The sequence below is a fragment of the Varroa destructor genome, unplaced genomic scaffold (genome assembly GCF_002443255.2).
Source record: "Varroa destructor unplaced genomic scaffold, Vdes_3.0 BEIS01000006.1, whole genome shotgun sequence".
Classification (NCBI taxonomy): Eukaryota; Metazoa; Arthropoda; class Arachnida; order Mesostigmata; family Varroidae; genus Varroa; species Varroa destructor.
This window is the reverse complement of record NW_019211459.1, coordinates 25,337,413-25,349,455: the sequence shown is the minus strand read 5'-3', so window position 1 is coordinate 25,349,455 and position 12,043 is coordinate 25,337,413. Positions and strand designations below refer to the sequence as shown.

At 41.9% G+C, this 12,043-nt stretch overlaps 1 protein-coding gene and 1 long non-coding RNA gene across 7 annotated transcripts in view; one reads left to right on the top strand and one right to left on the bottom strand.

Annotated features, from left to right (window-relative positions):
* Nucleotides 1–11,762, top strand: part of LOC147755021 (uncharacterized) — a 49,621-nt gene extending 37,859 nt beyond the window's left edge. Inside the window, exons 2-5 of the long non-coding RNA XR_015329913.1 lie at nt 5,618–5,859; nt 6,798–7,072; nt 10,799–10,956; nt 11,187–11,762. This is a non-coding gene — a long non-coding RNA (uncharacterized LOC147755021). The remainder of the gene's footprint in view (nt 1–5,617; nt 5,860–6,797; nt 7,073–10,798; nt 10,957–11,186) is intronic.
* LOC111252970 (uncharacterized) overlaps nt 1–12,043 on the bottom strand; it is a 75,038-nt gene that overhangs the window by 20,513 nt on the left and 42,482 nt on the right. For 5 of the 6 annotated variants that reach the window (XR_015329912.1, XM_022811683.2, XM_022811685.2 and 2 more), the window contains one exon: nt 5,607–5,819. The exons of the other annotated variant lie outside the window; for it this stretch is intronic. Coding sequence is in view for 4 of the 5 variants with exons in the window: in XM_022811683.2 (XP_022667418.1) it covers nt 5,607–5,819 (213 nt within the window). In the remaining variant the exon portion in view is untranslated. The remainder of the gene's footprint in view (nt 1–5,606; nt 5,820–12,043) is intronic. 6 annotated transcript variants of the gene reach the window in all.

Here is a 12,043-nt window from a genome sequence, read left to right as displayed (position 1 = left end):
ATCTACGTAGGGCATCCGTGTACGTACCCCATAAAAAGGTCGCTGTTCAAATATCTTCGCAAAGACGTTTGTAGACATACTGCGACCAACTGATGGGCGTTTTTGAAGCCGATACTTTCTCAGTTCCATTCTTTCTACGAATCTAATTTTTTACTACAAGTTAAACTTGAAGGATGATATACCTTTCTTTCCGTACTAGTCTGTGGAGATTTTTTCAGCGATATGTGTTTATTGGAAATTCAATCTGTTAGAAGCGACCATACGATTCAGTTCTTGTCCATACCATGGAATCTGGAGTGTATTTTAACACGTGTACCTGCCTGTTGTAATCGAAAGTCTTGGCGGGGACGTGACCATAACAATGACAACACGGAAGAGTTGTACAGAACTGTGGCAGACGTGCTACGAAGCCGTGATAGCAATACGACCGTGCAATGGCGGAATCAGATTGACTAAACAACCAACGATCATGGAGCGGCTAAAATAACGCGCTCAGATTAAGCAATAAAATGCCTGATTAAAATAAGCTGATTTAGAGGGAACTGCAAAGTAATCGGGTTCGTACTGCAGAATACTAAACAATTGCAAGGGAGCCTGGTTTAGACTTTGGATTCTTGGTCAAAGCCGGTTTCAGGATAGACTGGTGAAAGTAACAGGAAGACATTGGATAGCTTCCGATATGTATGTTTACAGGCAATATTAGAAAAAGAAATAATTACGCTAATGAACTTTTATATTCACACGTAAAGGGAACGGATGTTGTGCATCCATAGTGATTTTGTAATACAGAAATCGAGTGGAGACAAACACTCGATCTGGACGCGTATTATATATATATACATGTATATATAAGCCAAATTATTATTAGTATAAATATTTAGTTTTTGATGATCTTTTCCTTTCTACGCTGCGTTGCTTTTGTGATGTTCTATTTCAACTGTCTTTAGCATCACAATCGTTGCCGATACCATCATTGGTCCATTTTCAATCATAGTTCAACAGCTACCTTGTTTGTTTATCGCTTTCACTATACCAGCAAAAAACCATATATCAAAATAGTTACCGTACCTGTTATGGGAATGTCACAGAAACATACAATCTGGCCGACCCGCTTGGGAACCTTGCCATTTGACCGTCTAGTAGCCTTTTGCTTGTATAAATCTTAATTACAGACCGATGTGCCTATTTACAGTAATACTTTCGCGTTGCGCATAAAGGACGGTTTAGACGGCGTGCAAGGAGCTGTTTCGCCAATCACACCGGGGCGTTATCGAACTTTCAAAGCCAGAAAAAATAGCGGGTAAACAACGAAGAGTAATCCGAGTTTGTGATAGCGAAGCGCTCTCAGTCGTTTGTGAGGTATAGGCACATATTAAATTGCATACAGCAACAGATGCGTCCGATAGCAGCGATATCTTTTGTCGGGCTACAAGGAGGGCAAGCGAATTTGTCTGCCGTGTGTTCGTACATCCGTGGGATTTAACCAATGGTGGGCAGTGATGGGTTTAACAAAAATACATAGTAAACGATACAACATTTTGGATAATAATTTCCTTAAATAAAAAAAAAACAGAAACTTATTTATGGTGTTCGTTAACGCACAGTCTATTATAAGAGAGACAACAGGTCTAGCTAATAGTAATAACAAATACGGGGTGCACCTATGAATACACCTCGCATCGAACGGTTTTGTATTCCTATGGCTGGGTAATTTGTTCTAGTCGTACAAAAAAATTTGAAACCGCAAAATCAACCGGTAGCATGTTTCGTCCTGAAGCCTTTTTTTGGCCGCGTCTCAGCCGCTGTCCAATGCTCGCAGCTCATGAAATATAGTCGCCTTACGGGAAGCGGGATCAGTTCCACGAATCTGCTACGGTCTCAGGTTGGCTTTGGTTGGCAAGGGGTACCTCGACCAGTTGTAGTTTGGCTTGGACGGGAACTCCCATTCTTTGCCTCTTTTTTCCTGTACGTCTCTCACTATCTCATTTTCTTCGTTTTTTTTTTTCGTGTACCTCGTTAAGCTTGTGCCAGGCGGTAGCAGTGTTACGATTACAGTGACAAGGACGCGCGTCGTTTTACAATTGCGCCCATGGTGAAGATGACGAATTTAACGATAGTTTTGCCAAGAATGTCATTGCTAGCACGATGTCGTTGTAGCTGGATTGTCGTAGACACCCCATGGATACTGCCATGATACCGTGCTGCCACTCGAGTACGCGCAGCAGGCGAGCAAGCGGCAGTCATTATGCAGACGGACAGGACGGCAGCTGGCTCTAGTCAGCAGTCCGCTGATAGCGATTTCGAAACGACGAAAAAGCATTAGATCTATTCGTTCCGTAGTGCTTTCTCTCTGCCCGGACCCGTAAGGGAGTACTGCTGCTGCCAACCCACTGACTCGTGCACCATGACCTAGCGTTTTTATGTTCTCTACGACCAGTTGTCCTTCGCCCTCAGCCACTCGAGAGTGGTACGCACGAGGGCGGCTGTATACCTTTTCGTTTATTTCGTATATTCGCCCCGTTCCTCCTGTTACATAATCATTGAGTAGTGTTCGCTTCAAACGTTCGGGAGACTGAGAAGGGTTAGTACATTTGTTGTGTAAGTGAAACGTAGGGCGTTTCGGAGAGCGATGTTGCTAGATAGGGTCGCTCAACGGGTGGACACTGCTGTCCGGCTAGACCCACAAGTCGAAACTGTGTAGATATACAAGTTACGTTTATAGTGCACGATGTAAGCGTGTGTTTGATCGTATCTCTGATATCAGCACAAGTCGAAAAGCCTTTACTCTCTAACGGCTTTACCTGCGGCTGTCAATACTTGACGTTTTGGCCTTCGGCTCACTATCAAACCACCGTAGGCATATATTACGTTTCTCCACGTGTTCAATATTTATCAGTCTTTTAGTCCTCTGTTCCAAGATCTGCGTGGACAAAAACCGTACCAGTCTTACGGCTCCATCGCTGAATCTGACAGCTTTCGCCGTATTACCGGCGAAAGCAAGCTTTTCCTACATTACACAAAGGCTTGTATGGCTCTCCAATCTCTGGTACCTCCCTCCATTGCTTCTTCCTAATTCACCTCCGACACTACCTTTGACGTCAGTCCGTAGATATGTAATGACATATCGCCGTCGCCAGTGGTCCTACAACTGGTTTTTGCCTCTCACCGCAATCTTCCCACTGGTTCTAGAATCCGGCATCTCCCCAGGGGTGACGTGGTCGTGAAGAAGATTCGTCCGTCTACGTCCACCATCCGATCGGCCGAAAATCCGCGGCCACTGCCAAAACGGCCATCAGCATCATCTAATGGCGACTCAGTGGCTGGCTAGGTGCTCAATCCGCTTATTGTGATTCCTTCCGGGATCAGTGCGATCATTGTCGTCAACGTCATAAGCAGCTGCAGCAGCAGTGGCATCAAAAGCAACATTGAGATTATTATCATTGTCCCCGTTGCCATTGCTGTGCTAGTAGGAGTCTATATAATGATAGCAACAGCCAGGAGCAGGGAAAGGCAGACAGGCAGGCAGGCAGTAAGGCGGACGTCGGGAACTTGTTAGAAGAGCAGGACAACGGAAGGAGTTCTGCGCATGTGTTTGTGTGGCAATGTCCATAGCTATGACAAGAGAATGTTGAGCAAGCGCCAGCCAGCGGACGATATGTAACAACGAGACAATGAACGGCGAAACGAATGGAGATAGAATATTTTTTCACACGAATAATACGGTATTTGTGTGTGATACATTTTACGCGAATTTTAACTATAACATTACGGCATAACTAACTGGGATACGGTATGATACAATTTCGTCGACTAGTAGAGTGGAATAAGTGTCCGCCCACTGCAGCGCACTAGAGAGAATATCGATCAGTCGCCAGTAAGTACGGCGGAAAATAGAATCTACGCAGTGTCATAACGCTAAAAGGCGTATGCGCTGGTCCATCTATAACGACAAACGAGAGTTTCACGTGTAATGAAATGATTGTATCGGCACATGGTTCCTTCGGAGTCAAACCGTACCAAGTTGGCGGCGCCACAAGTGGGAGTTGTGCGAGCGCATGTATCCAAGACTTTGGCAAAATCAACGAGGCCAATCTATAAGCAACGACGATGTTGCTTCGGAGAGCTCGTATGTACATGTGTAAAAGAATATTATACACTAGACGAATAATTATCATGACAATCAACAACGCGATTGTACAGTGAAGCAACATCCATTCAGTCAATCCATTGACAGAATCGCTGAGTGAAAATACCAGGTATCAAAATTTTTCTCGAGCCCTATCGACATTATTGCCACTTTATATAAGTAAACGTCTAGATGTCGGTAGATATTTGAATAGTAAAAAAAAAAAAAAAAAAAAAAAAAAGATAGTCCCTTCGTTGGTGGAGTGTTCGATTTTTTTAGTTAGCCTCCGATCTTTGTGGTACCTTTCGATACGTTTATGCGGCACCATCGAATTCACTTATATTACAGTATCAGTCTCCACTGCGTTCGTAGCTGTATAATGTTATAATGTATTATTTCATGGACGTGACGCTTCGGTAGACAAACAGACGTAATCACCAATCTATCGAAAGATGGCCAATATACCGTAACTAGTATTGGTCTTTACAAATCGAGTTGAAAGCATCAGCTCGACATTGGCACCGCTTCCATCATGACGCAAATACAAGATGGCCAATAAGGTTTTCATCTTTGACATGCTTTAGCTACTTGATCGGGTCCAATCAACGCTTTCAGTTTTACGTGGCCTACTAGTTCGTAAGGCCGGCACACCTAAATACATTTCGTCAAAAAGCTTTCCTATCTAGAAGCTGTGTAACGTCCACTGAATGACTGTGGTGAGGCTCCATATTAATTGCGTGAATATGTATTCAATCCAACGTTAGCGAACGATATGCTGTCAAAGCGTTTAATATAACCTTTCTTTATCAAGCCCATTGTCCCCTTAACGCCCCGCCATATTTGTTTGGTTTCGTATCCCCCTTCCGTTTTGTTGCTCGATTGAGTGATATTTGAATATCGCTAGGACAACATTGATAACAGTCTCTTCTATTTGTGCGTGATATGTTCGCTTGAATAACAGCAAATCAATACGCGTTTATCCTCCTGAGGGATTTGTATGTAGCGGGCCGTTTGTTTTTTCTGCAGAATTTATAACCGACTACAGTTGATGCCTGTTGATTGACCGAACGTCTGCATCGTACATCAACAACTCGATAATTATTTAAATGCATAGTTTGATTATATACGAGGTCAGACACAGCAGGCGTCACTTGAAGGACACCATTTGCGCAGGTGCCGAGGATCCGATGTTAGCTATAGGCATTTCATATACGCATGATCCCTTTTCATATTCAGTGAATGCCTTCACTTATGCGATAATAAAAAAGATTCGTAGAAAGAACGAGCTGTTGAGTACAATCGGATTTCCTTTCTACCAAATTATTATATTCAGCTATGTAGCTAATTGTCTTTTTTTGAATATTTTTTTTAACAAGAAACAACATTACGCCGCTACCAGTGCTATATTCAACATGTTAAAGGGGTTTTTAAATTGTCATGGTCCAAGAACAACTTCCACCGTGGTTTACAGGCTTTTTACCTCCATCACAGGCCTGCCGATCTTCCTGAGGTACTCCCGCCCTCATGCGTGTGAAACGAACAAATACTACCCAGTCTTCACGAGCCGGTCGAACTCGAATCCGGTAGACGCAATGCAACGGCTTGCCAAAATTGCGGTCGGTCACAGGTGGCAGCTCGACGCTTTGGTAAATATCCACCGTCCTGGAGCACTTTTCCGATGAAACGTCGTCATCTAATCATAAGATACAGCGGAACGAAAAAACGACATGATGGTAAGTGTCTTGTCCCAGAAAATGAAATAATAGCTTCTTATCTATAGATAAACGGTATGCATTGCGTGTTTGCATTTTTCAAATTACCCGCCCAAATGTAGAATACGTGGAGGAAAACACTATCCGAATTTTATGTTGTACGCTGGTTTGAGCAGTCTCTGCCTGAGCTGATGTTAGTGTCTGTGTGTGTAGGTCGGACCAGCCATGCTCGTTCTTCTCAAGAATCATTCCCTTGCAATCCTTTACCGATTAGTCTCAAATAGATAATATATAATTGACCTGCGCATCTTTTTTTGTCCTGGTCATGTCTAGCGTCATGTCACAAGTCGATAGGCGTATATGAATATCGTTAGTTATACTCGAATAATAACACCGCACCAAGTGGATTTTTTGTTTCTATTCAAAACCTTCTTGGTCCACTCATTTAGCGAATACACTCGCTCGGCTTTAGTCCTTTAGCCGATGATGTTTAAATTCATCATAGTAACAATATCTAGTAATAATAACAGCAGCAGTAGTAAAGCAGGTCGTTAGGACGCGATCATCCGATCGTACAAGCAAGCTCTCAAAAACGCATAGGGTTCTTTATTTTGTTTCTCAAGGGACAAATTCGACAACGCAACACTACTTCAATTGTATCTAAAGTAAATAACATTGTTGTAAACTTTTTACATTAAAAGAGTATATTAAATCGCAATAATTCGACAGTAAGAAACTTCCTGAAGCATTTGCACACTGAAGCATCACAGACAGAGACGTATTTCCGAAGCTAGAGCGAGACACTGTCTCTTTTTATTATTGCTGAGGTACGATAAACGTGAACATTTTCTGCTATAAGCCATCCTTATTATATATTGTACAATAATCGTTTTTCTCCAAATAACCATCTCTAAGTCACGCTCTAAATCATTTTTTCGGTTGCCATCACTGTCGCACAGGGGCGTCTGCCGACCGCATTTGATAAATATTAATGGCGCATCGCACATAAACTGGATCACGATGCTGAAGCCCTCTTGCATGATCAGCACTTCTACAGCCCTAAATTTTTGTTCAAGAATTGCGTCCATACCTCTGAATGGGCGTTACCCCCATAACCTTGCTGTACGCGTTTGAACACAGATCAAATCATCGCCACCTACAATACATCAGACATAGTCTCTCAGGGTGGAGCGCCTCCTCTATACTTCACTAATTAAATCAGAAGGAATTGCACGTAAGTTCATATCTGGTGGTACGCTGTCTGAACATTTATATGGATACTTTGTGAAACCTTTATGCATATGAGCTTTATATATCTATTCTAGCATAATGAACTCACGCAAAAGTACATGAGATAGCAGGAAATGCAAATACTCTACAGATACCTACTTAATGGAGTCACCTGTGGAGCTATACAGGCAGTACAGAACTACACTTTACCTAACACAATGAGTAGTTAGGATTAATCAAATCGGCGTACATCGGTAAGGGCATAAAGGAGAAATCCTAATAGAAAGGGGATATATATTTGGAAATATGCCTTTGTCTTTTTAGGGTTCTTGTGCGATGCTTCTAATACTTGGCCGTTAGCAATATACAATCTTCATCTCTCACCTGCATTACCAATAACCGTCCAAACAATAAATCAACCAATAGTCCAAATAGTACTACCAGAATACATCATTGGATCGTACTTAAACATTGCCCCCTTACGTTCACAACAAGAATTGCTACCACTTCTAAATACCTTTAGCATCCCTTTCAGTCTATAGTAAAATGTTCATTACTCTATGAGTGGTACCTGTCCGTGTTCGCTCGATGTCTTTAAGACGTTTGCTCGCTTTGTTCATCCTCTTCATTTATTATCTGCCAATTTTCGCACTGTTCTTGTCTGACATTAATGCTAAGGTCGAAATGGTCAATGGCCGATCAGACCCGAGATCGCGCCTACCTGCACGAATCGAGCGGGTCAAAAAGTAACCAAACTCTAATTTAACCCCTTTTACTTCTCAGCTAAAGACAGAGGTTTGCAGAAGAATTAGTACATACTGTAAGTACAGTGTCCTTACTGCTATCAACACTGCTATCGGCTGTGTGGGCCTTGCAAGAGGGAGATACTGCTGGGAGCCAGCGGCCTCGCTACGTTGGTCATTTTCAGTACCGCTTTAGGCGCGGAAGCATAGACAGAAAGAGGGAAAAGAAAATTGGAACGAAGCGCTGTAATCACCATTGTTTAGTCTACTTCCAGTTGGACGTTGCGATCACCGTTCCCAGAGTGGTGCGGTGAACGAAAGAAACGCACTGGTCACGAAACGGTATAGTTCCATCAGATTTTACGTACGCGCTGTTTGTCCAAGTAGGCAGGCGAGCAGGCCAGACCACTCTGTTGTCGAGCCTGGTCCGGTCTATTCTTTGTACGGCTTCCCTTTATCTAGAATCAAAGATACGAAAAGCCAACACTAAGTAGTTCGACAAGATGGCTTCAATTTAGCGTCCATTATAAACTCGACTCAAGGTCCGAATCCACTGGAAAACAACCAAGCACACATTGACTTGCTAACAAATAGGCGACAAATAGAAGTGCGACACCCCGATCAACACGGCGTGTTTTAGAGAAACGAACGGCACGGTGCAAAATCGACTATTAAATTGTATATGATAAAAATTTTTGTCACATTGGAGCTGCAGTTCGACAGGTGGAAAGAGGGGACTCGGACAGAACCTTAAAGGGTTTTGTTTGCGTGCACACATATAAACGCTGATCGATGCTGTTATACATTTTATAGAGAATTTTATGTTTATTACATTTCAATAAACATTACTTTGTTTTGTCTAGTCCATTGTCTGTGGCTCAATCTATGCTTAGGTCAAAATCGATGAAATAGAATGTGAACTGCATGAATGCCGTCAGGTGCGACAGGCGCAATGAAGATTTACAAGATATTACATTAAGATGAATACTGCAAAGAGACAAAAACATCCATGAGCAGCAGAACTGTGTTGAACAACTAACTTCATTATATAATTATGACTTGTTATTAACAAAACGCGATAACCAGAAACGTGTTTGCAACGAGTTGTACTCTCGATATCTTTTTTATCCCCAAAAAGAACGAGAGTGCAAAAAATTGGCTTGTATGTGGGTTAGCAATCAGTAGGCCTCGTATGACTTGGCCTGGCTCTGCGTATCCTCGCGCCAATCAATACCTGTCCTTCAGCTCGAATGCGCATTTACTCAAGAGCCTTAAACGTTACCGCCGCAGATAGCATCAAAAGTCGATAACTTCTCGTGATAGTCACGCCTTACTCAATAAATTCGAGACTATAGGTGTCTTGCCATCTATATGATTGTTACCTACTGTATGGGTCTGCCAACCTGTAGCAATGGTCGAGAATTTCTGGGTAGAACTTGTGGGTTGTAACAGTGCATCAGGTTATTAAGGATCGAAAAGTCTGCTCCCACGCAAACACTTCTCACGATCCTTCACTGTGTTAAAGTAATTCTGTAATAGGGAATCTTGGCTAAACGTAAACGTTTCATACAATACATTTTATACACGAGTCAGCCGAATCTGGGTATCTGCTTAAACACCTTGGTGGAAACTTCTCTTAGAAGAAAAATAACTTTGCGGTGAGGAGCAACATTTGATGGACGAGGATACAAGGTCAAAAACTAGAAGAAGAAGGGGAAAAGCAGAACTTTCTTAGAGTCATTTGCTTAGTCCCCAATTGGCCTGTTCAGAGCACGCTGGTTATGCTACCCTTAATTGTGTAGGTCATTAGACATTATACGTCTAACAGCTCTAAAATATAAATAGTACATTAAATTGAATTGGCAGAACATATTATGCCGTCTAACTAGCGCGACTACCTTATGATTTCCATGAATAGGGTTTACACCGTTTAATGGACGTACTTAAAAACAGGTCGTATGTGGTTAGAATATACGTCACGGTTCTCTACTGAAGCATTCTCGGAACAAAAATCATTATCCCAAGTATCATGCTTTACCTGTTAGTAGATTACTACGATCCTAACAGGATTTTGAATGAGACCATTTTTTTTTTACAAATCGTGCAAATTTTATCTTTTTTTCAGTGCAATATTAGATATTATAACAGAAATAACACTAAGCGAACTTGAACTTGCTTGCAAATGAGCCTTGTTTACTTATAAGTATGAGGTCGCAGTTTGTAAAGCGTAGGTAGGCTCGAATAGGCCTGTTACCGAAGCATGTACCAGGTCGACGTGAATTTTGCCAAAAAAATTATGCTGTGCCTTTGTTGCGTGCCAGTCCCGAGTAACTGGTCGGGAAGAATAACATGTCACTTTTCGGGCGGTGATTACTTTGTCATAATCTTAATAGAATTTTATCGGTAAATCGGATTATACCCTGATATAGTTGTTGAGCTTCACACGACTTCTATTTGAGGCATAAGTCATCCTGGTTTTCCCAACTTGGCTTTGTCAATAGTAAAGCACCAAGAAACCGTGTCTTCCGACGGATCCTTGCGGCAAAATGTTTAACTACGATGCTTAGATGCATATCTTTAACAACATATCGAGAGAAGCCGAAGCTCGTCTTATGACGTGCTTCAACTTCTGTCGGTCAAAGCATTTGTAGCCTATTTCGCACGGAGAATTTGTGCTCTTCTCTGGAGCCTGGTTCTAGGAAAGGCCTGCTGGATTCGCAGCTTAGCCTCAAACTCTCAATGATCTACGCAGCTCAGCATTTGCCCTAAGGCTATTGTTAGTCGGATCGCATATTCTACTTTCATGACATTTTTTCCATACAAGTTTCTAGTAAGTAACTCGTTTTTGACGAAGCACGAAATAAGGACGAAACAAATTAGATGAACTACAACGGCCTAAACATTTTACCACGCATAACTTACCACTGCAAGCCCAATCAGTAGCAATGTACATATTTGTCTTACAAATATTTGTAATATATCTACAGGATACATACTTAAATGGAAGACCCACTTTAATAAATTGGGGTCGCTGGCGGAATAGGACGCAAGGCCCACATATCTACAGTCAGCATTAGTCCAATGGGAGCCATTGATACAATCGTAATCGACTTGACTGCGACTGGAATGAATTACATCGTTCATCGTAAGTTTATGTTTCGGTGTATGTTTAGAGAGGATTTGCTTGTTTCAATAGATGCAACTATCAAACGAATTGAGATCGTTGTTTGTAATTAAGCCACAGTAAGCCTTCACAGCGTGAAGCCTTCTTTTTTAGACCGATAACAAGCTTTTACAGTAGCAACGAAGCAGCGCAAGCATTTCTGTGTATCATTTTTTGAAAATAAGCCCTTTTGTTGCTTTTTCCGCTTGCAGGTGTACTGCTGACTCGAGTTCGCCCCAGCGCTCATCATGGTCGTGCCTAAATCTCGTAAATCAGGACGCGTCCATGTATATACATATCTACGAGACGGGCGCGTTGCTTGAAATATCAAACCGATCACTGTCGACGCATAGTCTGCACTGCAGGCCTTTATTTATGAGTAGCGTTTTTCGTTGTTACGAGCAAACAGTGCCCAGTAATGCGGTACGGCTTAAGCCAACATCCAAGCAGATCTGTAGCCTGCTCATCGAAGGTCATCAATTCAGTCTCGCATCGATGACCTTTGCGGTATATTTGGCTTTTCGCGTGTTAAATTGGGCTGTTTGATATGGCCGAGGCGTTTATCGTTGTCCTGACAGTGAATGTTTAAGCTCTTGAGGTTTTCGACAAATGACTTGCCCCATTCGAACAAAATCAAATCTTGTAAATTAAATAGAGGGATCCCGTCGAAGGTAGCTATACACATGCTAATCAATATGTAGAAAATGTAAATAAGGATGAACAATGGATGTGTATTGCGAAATGTATCGTACAATAAATGTCTCGGCTTATCAATAGAGTAAAAATTACCTCGCACCGGACGAGCCTTTGCGATTTTATGCACAATTCTAAAGTCCGAGTGAGCTTGGACACGCATACACACATAATCACAAAATCTGTGAATGTATTTTTTTTTATTGTAGTTAGTTCAGCGGTCTTGTCCAACCGGTGCAAGTTGTATGAACTAATCACTGCCTATAGATTTATTCGTTCCCATAACTACTATATATATATATATAGTAGTAAAGTATATATATATACTTTACTACTATATATATATATAGTGACCCGCAACCAGCGAAGATTCTAA